The sequence below is a fragment of the Haliotis rubra genome, unplaced genomic scaffold (assembly GCF_003918875.1).
Source record: "Haliotis rubra isolate DU_JTF1 unplaced genomic scaffold, ASM391887v1 Scf1100, whole genome shotgun sequence".
Classification (NCBI taxonomy): domain Eukaryota; kingdom Metazoa; phylum Mollusca; class Gastropoda; order Lepetellida; family Haliotidae; genus Haliotis; species Haliotis rubra.
This window is the reverse complement of record NW_025765005.1, coordinates 207,951-224,654: the sequence shown is the minus strand read 5'-3', so window position 1 is coordinate 224,654 and position 16,704 is coordinate 207,951. Positions and strand designations below refer to the sequence as shown.

The window sequence follows — 16,704 nt, the reverse complement described above, 5'->3', positions numbered from 1 at the left end:
TGGGCACAATGTGTGAAGCCCATTTCTGGTGTCCCCCGCCGTGATGTTGCTGGAATATTGCTAAAAGCGGCGTAAAACCAAACTCAGTCACTCACTCATGTCATTCAGATCTAAGCTATATTCAAGCTATATCACGGCACACTATGAATGAATGTTTATAAATGAAATGCCTGGACCACACTAGATATTGGGAGACAAATTATACCTTGGAAAGACAGTAGGGTGGATTGGAAACAACAACATATTTACCAAAGGAGCGTGATATGAAACTGTATGAATACATGAAAGTGATAAGGATTTCTTCAGTCAATGATGGCTACTTTCCAGAAGTCTGGTCACGCTCAATTATTGTCCAAGTTCATAAAAAGGGAGATGTAAACAACCCAGACAACTACAGAGGTATATCATTAATGAGTATTTTAGGTAAAGCTTTTACATCTATTCTCAATAATAGACTTACACTGTGGGCAAACATGCACGATAAAATTCCCGAATGTCAAGCAGGATTCAGGAAGTCTTATTCCACATCAGACCATATTTTCACCATACATGCAATTATTCAGAAATGTTTATCTCGACGCAAATCTAAATTGTATGTTGCATTTGTTCGACTCAGTTGATCGTTCCAAACTATGGTTTTGTCTTAGAAATGCTGGCCTGGGAGGCAAAATGTACACCATGCTTACGTCATTGTATTCAAATATCAAATCATGTGTACGCAGTCAAGGTGGTTTATCTGATTTTTTATTGTCCAGTCGGTTTAAGACAAGGATGTATTATGAGCCCTATCCTGTTCTCTTTCTTCATAAACGAGTTATATAATGATATTTCGCTGCAAGGTAAGCATGGTGTCCAGTTATTTCCCGACATTATTGAAATATTTATGTTACTTTTTTGCAGACGATGTAATTCTAGTATCTACCTCAATTATTGGGTTACAAAACCAACTAAACATACTAGAAAGATATTCTTCAGAATGGTCGCTATCAGTAAATCTTGAAAAGACTAATATTGTTGTATTTAGAAAAGGTGGTCCCCTCTCTTCGAAGGATGGGCACAATGTGTTAAGCCCATTTCTGGTGTCCCCCGCCGTGATATTGCTGGAATATTGCTAAAAGCGGCGTAAAACCAAACTCAGTCAGTCAGTCTTCGAAGGAAAAGTGGTGTTTTAATTCTAAACCCATTAATGTCGTAAATCATTATAAATACCTCAGTGTAAAGCTTTTCTTTACTATGAACTGGACACATTGTGCTGCAGATTTAGCTCTCAGAGCTAAGAAAGCACTGTTATACCTCATGTCTGTTTATAACAACGTTGGTTTCCTTACCCACAACGTGTTTTTCAAATTATTTGATGTACAAATTCAGCCTATTCTTTTGTACGGTTCCGAAATATGGGGCTTCCAACCTTTCCAAGCGCTTGAAAAGATACACTTACTGGCCTGCAAGAAATTTCTAGGCCTTACACAATCTACCCCTAACGACATGGTATATGGAGAATGTGGGGAGATTTCCAGTTTTCATTAATGCTCAAATTAGATGCTTAAAATACTGGCTAAAGATAGTACAAATGCATGATCACCGTCTCCCGAAAATTTCCTACAATATGCTTCTACATTTAGACAGTAACGGCAAAGAAACGTGGGCGTGCCATATAAGGAACCTTCTTCGTTCTAAAGGTTTTGGTATCGTCTGGTTAAACCAAGGCGTAGGTAATGTCAATGTTTTCCTGAACCAGTTTAGAGATCGCTGTATATGTATTTTCCAACAAGAATGGCACTCGAGGTTAGAAGAAAGCTCCCGTTTTGATTGTTACAGACAGTTTAAGTCCCTTTTAGAACCAGAAAGATATTTATCCCTCGTGACTACAAAGAATCTGAGACTGCTACTTGTAAAATTTAGATTGGGGCTATTAGATTTAAAAGTAAATGAAGGAAGAAGACTATCCATTGATAGAAATTATAGATCATCTCCATTTTGTAAAAAAGGCATTGAAGACGAATTACATTTTCTTGTTGAATGTCCAGCCTATGATAAAATCCGTTCTGATTATCTCCGTAACTGTATTACAATCAGAAGTAATAATGCAGCATTTTACAAAATTGTTTCCTCATGCGATGTCTCCATTTTAAAAAGATTATTACTGTATATCCATCATGCTATTATGTTAAGAAAACAATTGTTATCCTCCTAAATAAGAACCTTCTTTGTAACCGCTGTATATGGGCCGGTGGCCTTACATACAAATAAACATATTTTGACTTTGACAGTCATAAACCTCTGCTAACATCAGTTTTCTGAGTTCGATACAGACCGCGGGCACCTTTATAATACCTGCGTCATCAATCACAAACACAGGCAAAGGCAAGGCATATACATGTCGAGTACAGAGTTCAAGTCCAAATGGGGAATTATTGGAAATCATTTTAGTCATAAAAGCTGTAACCCTGGTCCGACAACTTTTGTTATTTTATAGAAACGGAACCGTTCGACACTCTTCGAAGAAAGAACATGATAAATTGTTCCAAAAATATTCTGTTGGCATTTCATAACGAACGACCATCACCATCCGTACAAGAGACGCATCTATGTAAAGACGCTGGAGTTTCCATTATCCTTTTATTGTTCACAAATGATTCCTACCCGTAGTCCTGATGCCAGACAAATTTGCCTCCAGACTGAGGGTTCTTCATCATCAGCTTGCCATGATAGTGGTACACCTCATCCCCTAAGAGCTGAAAGTTACAAAACATCTTCACCGGGAAATATCTGCTAAAATGTGATTGTACGAATCTGGCTGTATCATAAGATGTGTTTAGGAACAGTGATGACACCTTTCCTTCTTGTAAGTCATACATGTCATCTTCCCCAGTCATACATGTCATCTTCCCCCAGTCATACATGTCATCTTCCCCTAATCATACATGTCATCTTCCCCAATCATACATGTCATCTTCTCCCAGTCATACATGTCATCTTCCCCAATCATACATGTCATCTTTCCCCAATCATACATGTCATCTTCCCCCAGTCATACATGTCATCTTCCCCAATCATACATGTCATCTTCCCAGTCATACATGTCATCTTCCCCCAATCATACATGTCATCTCCCCCAGCATACATGTCATCTTCCCCAATCATACATGTCATCTTCCCCAAATTAAACATATTCATCTTGTCCCACTTCCATACATGTCATCTTCTTCAGATAATACATGTTATCTTCCCCAGTCATACATGTCATCTTCTCCCAATCATACATGTCATCTTCCCCCAATCATACATGTCATCTTCTACCAGTCATATATGTCATCTTCTTCTCCAAGTCATATATGTCATCTTCCCCAGTCATATATGTCATCTTCCCCTAATCATACATGTCATCTTCTCCCCTAATCATACATGTTATTCTCCCCTCAGTCATACATGCATCATCTCTCTAATTAAACATGTCATCTTCCCCTAATCATATATATGCCATCTTCCCCTAATCATACATGTCATCTTCCCCCCAGTCATACATGTCATCTTCCCTAAGCATCTTTCCCCTTAGTCATACAGGTCATCATCTTCCCCTTATTAAATATGTCATCTTCCCTAATCATATATGTCATCTTCACCTATAATCATATATGTCATCTTCCTCTAGTCATACATATGTCATCTTCTCCCTCAATCATACATATGTCATCTTTCCTCTAATGATACATGTCATCTTCCCTAGTCATATATGCTTCATCTTCCCCTAGTCATACATGTCATCTTCCCCTAATCATACATGTCATCTTCCCCCTAAGCATCTTTCCCCTCAATCATACATGTCATCTTCTTCCCTAAGTCATACATGTCATCTTTCCACCAATCATACATGTCATCTTCCCACTCAATCATATACATGCGATCTTTTTTCCTAATCATACATGCTATCATCCCCTAGTCATACATGTCATCTTCCCCTAATCATACACGTCATCTTCCCTAATCATACCTATCATCTTCCCCAAGCATCTTCCCCTAATCATACATGTCATCTTCCCCTAGTCATACATGTCATCTTCCCCCTAGTCATACATGTCATCTTCTCCTCTCAGCCATACATGTCATCTTCCCCTAATCATACATGTCATCTCCCCTAATCATACATGTCATCTTCCCCAGTCATACATGTCATCTTCTCCCCAGTCATATATAAGTCATCTTCCCTAATCATATATATGTCATCTCTCCCCAGTCATACATGTCATCTTCCCCTAGTCATGGCATGTAATTCTTTCACCTAGTCATACATGTCATCTTCCCCTAGTCATACATGTCATCTTCTACCTAGTCATATATGTCATCTTCCCCTAGTCATACATGTCATCTTCCACTAACTCATTCATATGTCATCTTCTACCTAGTCATACATGTCATCTTCACCTAGTCATATATATGTCATCTTCTAGATCATACATGTCATCTTCTCCCTAAGTCATACATGTCATCTTCCCTAGTCATACATGTCATCTTACTCCTAGTCATACATGTCATTTTCTACCTAGTCATACATGTCATCTTCCCCTAATCATACATGTCATCCTGCCTCTAATCATGCATGTTCATATCTTCACATCATACATGTCATCTTCTCCCCCAGTCAGTCATACATGTCATCTTACCTAGTCATACATGTCATCTTCCCCAGTCATACATATAATCATCTTCTAATTCTGTCATACATGTCATCTCCTCACCATACAGTCATACATGTCATCTTCTGCCCAGTCATCATACATGTCATCTTCCCCTAGTCATAAGCATGTCATCTTCTATACTGTCATACATGCTCATCTTCCCCTAGTCATACATGTCATCTCTCCCCCAATCATCATACATGTAATCTTTTCACCTAGTCATATATATGTATTTTCTAGATCATATATGTCATCTCCCTCTAGTCATACATGTCATCTTCCCCCAGTCATATATGTCATCTTCTACCTAGTCATACATGTCATCTTCACCCAGTCATAATGTACATTTCACTCTTTTACCTATAAGTCATCTTTCTAGATCATACATGTCATCTTTCCTCTAATCATATATGTTATCTTCTTCCTAAGTATATACATAAGTCATCTTCTAGCTAGTCATATATGTCATCTTCCCCTAGTCATACATGTCATCTCTCCCCTAATCACATGTCATCTTCCCCCTAATCATACATGTCATCATCTTCTCCTCTAATCATACATGTCATTCTTGTCCAGTCTAGTCATACATAAGCATATCTTTCCCCTCTATCATACATACTCATCTTCCCTCTAGTCATACATGTCATCTTCCCCTAGTCATACATGTTTCATCTTCTACCTTGTCATAAGCATACATAAGCCATCTTCACTACCTAGTCATACATAAGCCATCTCTTCACCTAGTCATACATGTTATCTTCTCAACTGTCATATATATAATATCATCTTCCCCCTAGTCATATATAAGTCATCTTCCCCACTAATCATTCATGTCATCTTCACCTAGTCATACATGTCATCTTCAATCTAGTCATACATGTCATCTTCTAGATCATATATATCATCTCTCCCCTCAGTCATACATGTCATCTTTTCCCTAGTCATACATGCTTCATCTTCCCCCAGTCATACATGTCATCTCTCACCTAGTCATATGTCATCTTCTTCACCTAGTCATACATGTCATCATTCTCCCCTAGTCATACATGTCATCTTCACTGTGTCATACATGTCATCTTCTTCCCCCCAGTCATACATGTCATCTTCTTCCCCTAAATCATCCATGTCATCTTCACCTTAGTCATACATGTCATCTTCACCCAGTCATACATGTCATCTTCTAGATCATACATATCATCTTCCCCCCAGTCATACATGTCATCTTCACCTAGTCATACATGTCATCTTCTCCCCTAGTTATACAGCATCTTCTCAATTTGTCATATATGTCATCTTCTCACCTTAGTCATACATGTCATCTTCCCCTAGTCACACATGTCATCTTCTCAATTCTGTCATACATAAGTCATCTTCCCCTAGTCATACATGTCATCTTCTCCCCTCATAGTCATACATGCATGTCATCTTCTCCCCTAGTCATACATGTCATCTTCCCCTAGTCATATACATGCTCACCTTCCCCTAATCATACTTTGTGTTATCATCTTTCACCTAGTCATACATGTCATCTTCTCTTAGATCATATATGTCATCTTCCCCTAGTCATACATAAGTTATCTTCCCCCTAGTCATACATGTCATCTTCACCTAGTCATACATGTCATCTTCCCCTAGTCATACATGTAATCTTTCTCCTCCTAATCATAATGTCATCTTCTTCCCCTAGTCATACATGTCATCTTCCCCTAGTCATACATGTCATCTTCCCCTTAATCATACATGTCATCTTTCTCCCAGTCATACATGTCATCTTCCCCTAATCATACATGTTATCATTCTTCCCTCAATCATATACATGTCATCTTCCCTAGTCATACATGTCATCTTCTCTAGTCATATATGTCATCTTCCCCCTAATCATATATGTCATGTCATCTTCCCCAAGCATCTTCTCCTCTAATCATACATAAGCCATCTTCCCAAAGTCATACATGTCATCTTCCCACTAATCATACATGTCATCTTCCACCAATCATACATGTAATCTTCCCCTAGTCATACATGTCAATATTCCCTAGTCATATATGTCATCTTCCCCTAATCATACATCGTCATCTTCTCCCCTAATCATACTCTATCATCTTCCCCTAAGCATCTTTCTCCCCTAATCATACATGTCATTCTTCCCCTAGTCATACATGTCATCTTCCCCTAGTCATACATGTCATCTTCTCCTCAGCCATACATGTCATCTTCCCCTAATCATACATGTCATCTTCTCCCTAATCATACATGTCATCTTCCCCCTAATCATACATGTCATATTCCCCTAGTCATACTTATGTCATCTTCCCCAATCATACATGTCATCTTCCCCAAAGTGATACATGCTCATCTTCCCCTGAGTCATATACATGTCATCTTCACCCCAGTCATACATGTCATCTTTTCCCTAGTCATACATGTCATCTTCTCCTTTCTTTCATACATGTCATTCTCCCCCAGTCATACATGTCATCTTCTACCAATCATTCATGTCATCTTTCACCCTAGTCATACATGTCATCTTCTTCACCTAGTCATACATGTTCTACATTCATCTTCTAGATCATACATGTCATCTTCCCAGTAGTCATACATGTCATCTTCCCCTAGTCATACATATCATCTTCCCTCAGCCATACATGTCATCTTCTCCCCTAATCATACATGTCATCTTCCCCTAATCATACATGTCATCTTCCCCAATCATACATATCATCTTCCCCCCCAGTCATACATGTCATCTTCCCCTAATCATACATGTCATCTTTCCCCAGTGATACATGTCATCTTCCCCTGGTCAGCTATGTCATCTTCTACCTAGTCATACATGTCATCTTTCCCTCAGTCATACATGTCATCTTCCCCAGTCATACATGTCATCTTCCACCAATCATTCATGTCATCTTCACCCAGTCATACATGTCATCTTCACCTTCAGTCATACATGTCATCTTCAGATCATACATGTCATCTTCCCCTAGTCATACATGTCATCTTCCCCAATCATACATGTCCTCTTGCCCCCAGTCATACATGTCATCTTCCCCTAATCATACAGGTCATCTTCCCCCAGTCATACATGTCATCTTCACCCCTGTCATACATGTCATCTTCCCCAGTCATACATGTCATCTTCCCCAATCATACTTTGTCATCTTCACCCAGTCATACATGTCATCTTCAGATCATACATGTCATCTTCTCCCCAGTCATACATGTCATCTTCCCCAGTCATACATGTCATCTTCACCCAGTCATACATGTCATCTTCCCCAGTCATACATACATCATCTTCCCCCAATCATACATGTCATCTTGCCCCAGTCATACATGTCATCTTCCCCTAATCATACAGGTCATCTTCCCCAAGTCATACATGTCATCTTCCCCAGTCATACCCCCTAGTCATACATGTCATCTTCACTTCTCCCAGTCATACATGTCATCTTCACCTAGTCATACATGTCATCTCTCCCCTAATCATACATGTCATCTTCACTGTGTCATACATGTCATCTTCCCCCAGTCATACATGTCATCTTCCCCAATCATTCATGTCATCTTCACCTAGTCATACATGTCATCTTCTAGATCATACATATCATCTTCTCCCCAGTCATACATGTCATCTTCACCCAGTCATACATGTCATCTTCCCTAGTCATACATGTCATCTTCAATTCTGTCATACATGTCATCTTCACCCAGTCATACATGTCATCTTCCCCCTAGTCATACACATGTCATCTTCACCCAGTCATACATGTCATCTTCACCTAGTCATACAGGTCATCTTCTTCCCCCAGTCATACATGTCATCTTCCCCAATCATACTTGTCATCTTCACCCAGTCATACATGTCATCTTCAGATCATATATGTCATCTTCCCCCAGTCATACATGTCATCTTCCCCAATCATACATGTCATCTTTTCCCTAATCAAACATGTCATCTTCCCCAATCGTACATCTCATCTTCCCCCAGTCATACATGTCATCTTCCCCCAATCATACATGTCATCTTCCCCAATCATACATGTCATCTTCCCCAATCATACATGTCATCTTCCCCCAATCATACATGTCATCTTCCCCCAATCATACATGTCATCTTCCCCAGTCATACATGTCATCTTCTCCCAGTCATACATGTCATCTTCCCCCAATCATACATGTCATCTCCCCGTCATACATGTCATCTTCCCCCAGTCATACATGTCATCTTCCCCAATCATACATGTCATCTTCCCCAATCATACATGTCATCTTCCCCTAATCATACATGTCATCTTCCCCCAGTCATACATGTCATCTTCCCCAGAAGATCAGTGTTTCCATTTAACCCTTAAAGCTGCAGGCCCTAAGGACCCAGAACCATAAAGGGTTGTGGGTCCTGATCAGAATATGTAGGCCCTATATTTTGATATGGACACAATACTCTTAGTTATTAGGGATTTATTTACAGACCGCCGCCATATAGGTGCATTTCTTTACTGAATAAATCGATAAGCAAATAAAACAAACAATCACTTGAGTTCTTCACATATTTCACGATATGTTAAAACTGAAAATAATCAATATCACAAATATTTTCACCACTTTTTAATAATGTTCTGTAACACAACAAGCAAACTAAAATACAATGTAGAATCGATAACTGAATTATAGTTAAATATTACAAATTTCACACAAATCTCACCTTTTCACATGTTTTGATGACCCTTGCGCTCCTGGCTAGTATGCCAGTGACGTCACTTCCGGGATGATCCCATGCCACCATTCTGCTTTTCCGTCCTGCGCCATCGTCCAGCTATAACGACGGAGTGGTGAAAGTTAGTCCCAAATAAAATTTAAAAAAGGTCAGTAAACTATATGAAACTGACAGTAGAACTTATAGCCTCCTCATTACAAAGTTAGAAAGCATTGTAATGTGGACTATCACGTGACCGTTTGCCTTACTCTACCAATTTTGCACGCGAGTGCATACATCGTCACGGTCAGCGATATTCTATCAATAAACAGTGCCATTTAGAAAGTGGTCAAATGTAACATATGTTATATTTGGGATTACACTTTCTTAGTAAAGTACAGATTCTAGTACTTTTGTTGGGTTGAGTCCCATCCGGGATTCGAACCCACGCCCTCAGAGTCCGGCACCTAATCACTAGCACACAAAGTCAGACGCCCAACCCGCTCAGCCATCGCGGCTTCCATGAAAGGTTACCAGTAGTCCGGCTTTCATTTTTGTGGAAGCCGCGGTGACTGAGTGGGTTGGGCGTCTGACTGTGTGCTGGTGATTAGGTGCCGGACTCTGAGGGCGTGGGTTCGAATCCCGAATGGAACGCAACGCAAGAAAAGTACTAGAATCTGTATCATTCTACTCAGAGCACTGACAGACCAGTGACTGAAACCAGGAGCAAAGATTAAAGGTGTCGGGGCCAGACCATCCGATCCTCTTAGCCTCAATATAAAATTTCAAGCTTGTCTATGCTCAACCAGCCGAGACCGCCTCCGTGGTGTAGTGGTTAGAGCGTCCGCCCGGAGAGCGGAAGGTCGCGGGTTCGATCCCCGACCGCGTCATACCAAAAGATGTTAAAATATGGTACTTGTTGGTCCCTGTCTGGCGCTCGGCATTAATGGGTACAACAAGGACTGGTCGGCTCGGAGTCAGTATACTGTGTCTGAGTGGGGTATTCATGCTTCACTGCGGCATGGTATCTCAGTGGGATAGCACTATAAAACCAGCTTAAGTCTGGGCTAGTACAAGCAGCCGCACATTCACATACACACGCATGCACGTCGTCATATGAGCGAAATATTCTCAAGCACGACGTTAAACCCAATTCCACTACCACCATCAACGAGCCGAAAGTGTAATGGTCAAGCAAAAAGGTTTGATTCCATTTCTTGAAATGAACTCAATTTATTGCAAGTTAGGTCAACGATTCTTATGCACTGCAGGAAGTTTGAGGAGACATAAAACACTGTTTTTACGAACACCTGGTGTCATCACTGATGTTCAGTGGTCTATTCATATGATTTTCACAGCTACTATGCCCTATGGTGGCGTGTGGGTTTGTTCACCAGGTCACTATAGTCCGTTTGGCTCAAAATTGATGAATTGCAATCTAACTCGAAAACAACTAAACATAGAATATTCAATGAAACACTAATCATAATCATAGCATCAGACCAACTCTGTGATTTTTTTTGCAGAATTTATGACCTAAAAATATAATAGTTGTTTAACAAACTAATCATTAAAATGTTGACACAGTTCACTATTTGTAACGAGGGTGGACTACAAAGGGAGGAACAGCCAGGTGTACGTGAAGCACATGCACAAGTGCCGACAAAGTCCTTGATTCATTAACCTGTGCTGTGCCGTCTCCATTCTTTTTTGCACACCTGGCTGTTCCTCTCTTTTCGCCCCTCCCTCGTAACAAATAGTGAACTGTGTCAAGATTTAAATGATAGTTTGTTAAACAACTTTTTTATTTTTAGGACATAAATTCTGAAATAAAATCACAGAGTTGGTATGATGTTTTGATTATGATCCGTGTTTCATTGAGTACTATATGATTAGTAGTTTTCGAGTTAGATTGCAATTCATCGGTCCGATTTTGAGCCAAACGTACTATAATCAGTTGAAGTTAGGAACGTTGGTCATGAAGATTCCTTAGATGGGTGACCGTGTTTGGCAGCTTGACTCGTGAGAGATTCTAGTACTTCAGTCCTGCGCCACAACGAAGCACACGAGACACATGTGCTCTCACCTTAGGCAAATGAGTTTGTTCAAAATCCTACTCTGTTATCAGTGCTATCCGGGGTAATAATGCGATATCTAGCGCTTTGAGCAGGCACAAGTGCGTGGAAATAGGCGCTTTATAAATAGTCATTATTACTACTATTTACACCAACTGCAATGTATTTCTGGATAGGGACTGGGTATTATGTTTGTTTATAGCTAAAATGGATAAAATTATCATGAAAATGCCCGCAGGTTATCAGAAATGAGCGGGCCACTGTTATAAGGGTAATGCTATTTTTGGGGGCATTATCATTTGCAGAAGCCCGAGGTCTTCCATTAACTGTCCGACGAAGGAGGGCAGTTGAAAAAAGACCGAGGGCTTCTGCAAATGATAATGCCCTAAAAAATAGCATTACCGTTATTATTACTAAAATACATGGAATTTGTGTTGAAAAGAAAAAAGGAAACAATGAAGGAATTTGACTGTAAGTTTACTCAAAACCATCTTCTGACGGGGTTGACTGACCGAATGCAATTACGTCATCGAACAATTCAAGTAACGTCACAACAGAACGTGACGATATTCGACCTTGGCCTTTGACAAGACCATGGCCTGCAACAGGTTAAACTATGTCAGACACAACGTCAGTTGTCAGTGTTCGGTTTTGGTCCAACAACAACGTTAATAGTGCAATTGTTAAGGTTAGCACCAGCAAGAAAGCCAATATTACCGCTATTTAAAGTGGGAATTCGGGTTGCTTTGACTTTTTTGCCCCAGAATATCTGCCAGTCCAAAGCCAATTAATGTCGAATGAACCGACGCACCCACTATGACGTCACTTGACAACAGAACTGATAGTGGCCCGTCGTTAAGGTTGAGCGGTCCAATATCATTTGCAGCGGCCCGCAAATTTCTGATAATAGGAGGGCCGTTTCATGATAATTCCATGTGTTTTAGCTATAAAACTTGATAATGCTCCAAAATGCTTGACGACGGGCCATTATCATGCCCGTTGTTAGGTGACGTCATAAGGAGGTCAGCTCTTGATGTTCAACGGCTCGTTTGAACTTGGGTTAAATATTGACGTTATTTCTGACTCAATATCAATCTCAACTTGAATTCCCATACATTACAACATGCAGCAATGAAAACATCGACTGGAATGTTGTTGAGCACTGAAAAAAATGGCGGCTGGTAGTATTGGCAAAGGTCAAGGTCAAGTTCGAATGTCGCCACGCTTAATAGTGACGTCATCTGTTTTGTTTTTGACGTTTCCATGCTTAATGAGTCAGTGACCTCCGTCGTATGTTGTTAGCAGTATGTGCTTCAGAACCGATACCGTGGTTTGTTTTTATTCTATTAAAAATTCTATCCATTCTGCAAATGATAATGCATTGTAAAATAGCGCTACCCTACCAATATTTCGGGGATACAGCAATTCATGTTTACAACTCGTCCCCAGCTATCTGTGCTTGCTTGTGAAACGAGACTTCGTAACTGATCTCGTGGTCAGACTGGGTCAGTTTGAAGAGCAGTGTTATCTACCCTATAAAGCATGAAGTGTTGTTATCAATCACTGGTGTCTAGTTTCTAGTTTCGATTCAATCTTTATTCGGTACTATTTTATCTATTTAATTTTTTTTTATTATAGGATATTTATATAGCGCACATATCCACACACTAGTGCATGCTTAAGGCGCTGTTATGTTTCCCCTCGATCATTGGATGTCAATCTCAACGGCTCATCGTATTGTGAATCTCAACTCCCTGGGGAGTATACAACTCTTGCTGTCACCAGGCGCACTGAGTAATTGTGGCTTTCTCATCCTAACGAGGTACCCATTCACAGCTGGGTGGACTGGGACACATAGTCACAGTACTTTGTCCAAGTTGCACGTTGCTGTACCCGCAACTAGGTGTTTGCACGCATTCATGTGGCCACCATCTGGTCATATACCAACGGCTTCGTGGGTTCTTTTAAGTGCACAGGGTTGTGTACTGTACACTAGGGGTTGTGACAACACTGAAAGAGTCTGCACACAAAGTTGACGCCAAGGTTTTTACACCCGGTCACAGGTGGGCTCGATCCCGGCACCTCAACCTCGCTGGATCACTAGCCTGGCGCCTTAGCCAGCTCGCCCAGCTCGCCCACCGCGCCCCTAATATATAGTTCCCCCTATAGTACATTTATATACACAATATTTACGACTGAGCAGCAGAAAAGAATTTGTCAAATTTTACAGATTACAAATTTAAAGCAGGTTTATTTTCTATGTGTCAATGTAAACTTGATATACATTGACAGGTTCTGTAGTTCAATAGTATTCTCATTTGGTAATAGTATAGTCATTTTTATTTCATTTGGATAGGTATATAGTAGGATGTTAAATATTTCTGTCTAAGGTTTTCATAAGCAGGGCAGAAAAAAGGAAAATGGTATTCGTCTTCTACAGCATTAACGTTACGGAGGTTGCAAATTCTATGATTACGAGGAATATTAATATAACGCCCAGTTCCAACAAACATCTCGTGCGATGAGCAGCGAAAACGGGATAAAGCTACACATCTCGATTACGCACAGGCAGCTTTTGCACAGAGCGAAGTTCGACGCCAATACAAAATAGTGTGATTCCATCACCTACATTGAAAGCATGCTGCGAGAACGCCTCGTTCGTCTCCACCGACTTGGTCAGTTTACCGACTTCATCCTTGTCAAGCAAACCTCTGTAAATGGAACATATGCCATGACTCACGTGTTAATATTGTCATGACTCACGTGTTAATGTTGTCATGACTCACGTGTTAATATTGTCATGACTCACGTGTTAATATTGTCATGACTCACGTGTTAATATTGTCATGACTCACGTGTTAATATTACCATGACTCACGTGTTAATATTGCCAAGACTCACGTGTCAATATTGTCATGACTCACGTGTTAATATTACCATTACTCACGTGTTAATATTGTCATGACTCACGTGTTAATATTGCCATGACTCACGTGTTAATATTGTCATGACTCACGTGTTAATATTGTCATGACTCACGTGTTAATATTACCATGACTCACGTGTTAATATTGCCATGACTCAGGTGTTAATATTGCCATGACTCAGGTGTTAATATTGCCATGACTCACTTGTTAATATTGCCATGACTCACGTGTTAATGTTGCCATGACTCACGTGTTAATATTACCATGACTCACGTGTTTATATTGTCATGACTCACGTGTTAATATTGTCATGACTCACGTGTTAATATTGTAATGACTCACGTGTTAATATTGTCATGACTCACGTGTTAATGTTGCCATGACTCACGTGTTAATATTGCCATGACTCACGTGTTAATATTGTCATGACTCACGTGTTAATGTTGCCATGACTCACGTGTTAATATTGTCATGACTCACGTGTTAATATTGTCATGACTCACGTGTTAATATTACCATGACTCACGTGTTAATATTGTCATGACTCACGTGTTAATATTGCCATGACTCACGTGTTAATGTTGCCATGACTCACGTGTTAATATTGCCATGACTCACGTGTTAATATTGCCATGACTCACGTGTTAATGTTGCCATGACTCACGTGTTAATATTGCCACTACTCACGTGTTAATATTGTCATGACTCACGTGTTAATATTGTCATGACTCATGTGTTAAATATTGCCATGACTCATGTGTTAATATTGTCATGACTCAGGTGTTAATATTGTCATGACTCAGGTGTTAATATTACCATGACTCACGTGTTAATATTGTCTTGACTCACGTGGTAATATGGTTTCTCTCAAGGCTACAACCATGTCTGAACCCTAGATCATCCCAAGAAATACCATATTGGAGTGAGTGAGTTTAGTTAAGTGCACTCAGCAATATTCCAGCTATATGGAGGCGGTCTGTAAATAATCAAGTCTGGACCAGAGAATCCAGTGATCAACAGCATGATTGGGATATGATGACATGTGTTAATGAAGTTAGCGAGCCTGACCACCCGATCCCGTTAGTCGCTTCTTACGGCAAGGATGAGTTACTGAAAATCAATTCTAACCCGGATCTTCACGGGTAAACTTATTTGATCGGGTGGCGACTTACAGTGTGTGCCATGCTTGCCTATCCATGATACCAATCACTCATCTGACAGGTCAAAACTCTATTCTCAAACAGAAATATGCATAAAATCTTGTATTTCTCGATCAAGGATCTCAGGCTGACAGACCAATTATCGTTATCAGCGATTCGGATATTGATTAGCTGGCTTGGCAACCAGTGACGCCAAAAGGCCAAATATTGTTATAAAATTTGGAAAGCATTATGGTATTGTTCTAATCTATAGAAGTTTAATCCTCACCGAATAATGACGAATCCCGCCTCATCAAAACTTCTCTTCATTTCATCGGTCGCTGTGAAGGGCCTTCCATAACGGAACTCTAGAATTAATAGGAATCAGAATTATCAATGTAATTATACAGAAACGAAATGAACGACTAAATGTTTGATTTGAAAACATAATAAAAAGATCACAAAAGTAAATTGGATAAATATATCACACACATAGCCATATCGAATGCACGTACAAATGCTCTCACTCACACACGCACACAGACGCATACAATATGAATTATATGTAAAAAAATAATCACCATCCTGTACCACAAATCAAACATTATAAAAGTAAAAACGACGAATTTGTTTAGTAGCAACAAGGAATTTCTAATGAAAGTTGTTTGTGCGATTTTATTATTGTATTGTGAGTATGTATCAAAGTAAGAGTGATGTTGTCATAAAGGTGGTTGTATCCTGTCCCAACGGTATCGTGCAAAAAACACATGTAATGGCAAGGCAACACCAGAACAAACACTGGAATATAATAAATGTAAATATTCAAAATAGCATGCTACATCGGATAATTTGAAATGTTCTTTCCAGTGTCTTTCCCAAACTTAAATAGGAACTCTATTCTATAAAAATTCTTTTCACCATTGTAATCGTACGAGAATGGGAATCTATTTGTTTGAATGTTGTTTAACGCTGTAAATAACCAATCTTGACCCCTTGGTGACGATCCTCTTACAAGGACTCATCCCGAACTCAACAAACGAACAAACTCACACATCTAACAAACTGGATGAGAAAAACAATATTTATATTAGGAAAAAATGGTCTCACTGTCTCCTACGTAGGACTTAATATCTCCTACTTAATTAGTACTTAATATCTCTTACGTAGTACTTAATATCTCCTACGTAGTGC

The 16,704-nt window shown here is 39.7% G+C and overlaps 1 protein-coding gene across 2 annotated transcripts in view; it reads right to left on the bottom strand.

Moving 5' to 3' along the window:
- The window catches only part of LOC124286592 (L-proline trans-4-hydroxylase-like), a 30,389-nt gene that overhangs the window by 10,610 nt on the left and 3,075 nt on the right, over positions 1 to 16,704 (bottom strand). The window contains exons 2-5 of one of the 2 annotated variants that reach the window (XM_046722970.1): positions 15,803 to 15,881; positions 14,077 to 14,158; positions 9,382 to 9,492; positions 2,644 to 2,735 (exon numbers count right to left, since the gene is read on the bottom strand). In XM_046722970.1, coding sequence (XP_046578926.1) covers positions 2,644 to 2,735; positions 9,382 to 9,492; positions 14,077 to 14,158; positions 15,803 to 15,881 — 364 coding nt within the window. The remainder of the gene's footprint in view (positions 1 to 2,643; positions 2,736 to 9,381; positions 9,493 to 14,076; positions 14,159 to 15,802; positions 15,882 to 16,704) is intronic. The other variant, XM_046722976.1, reaches the window with a different exon arrangement.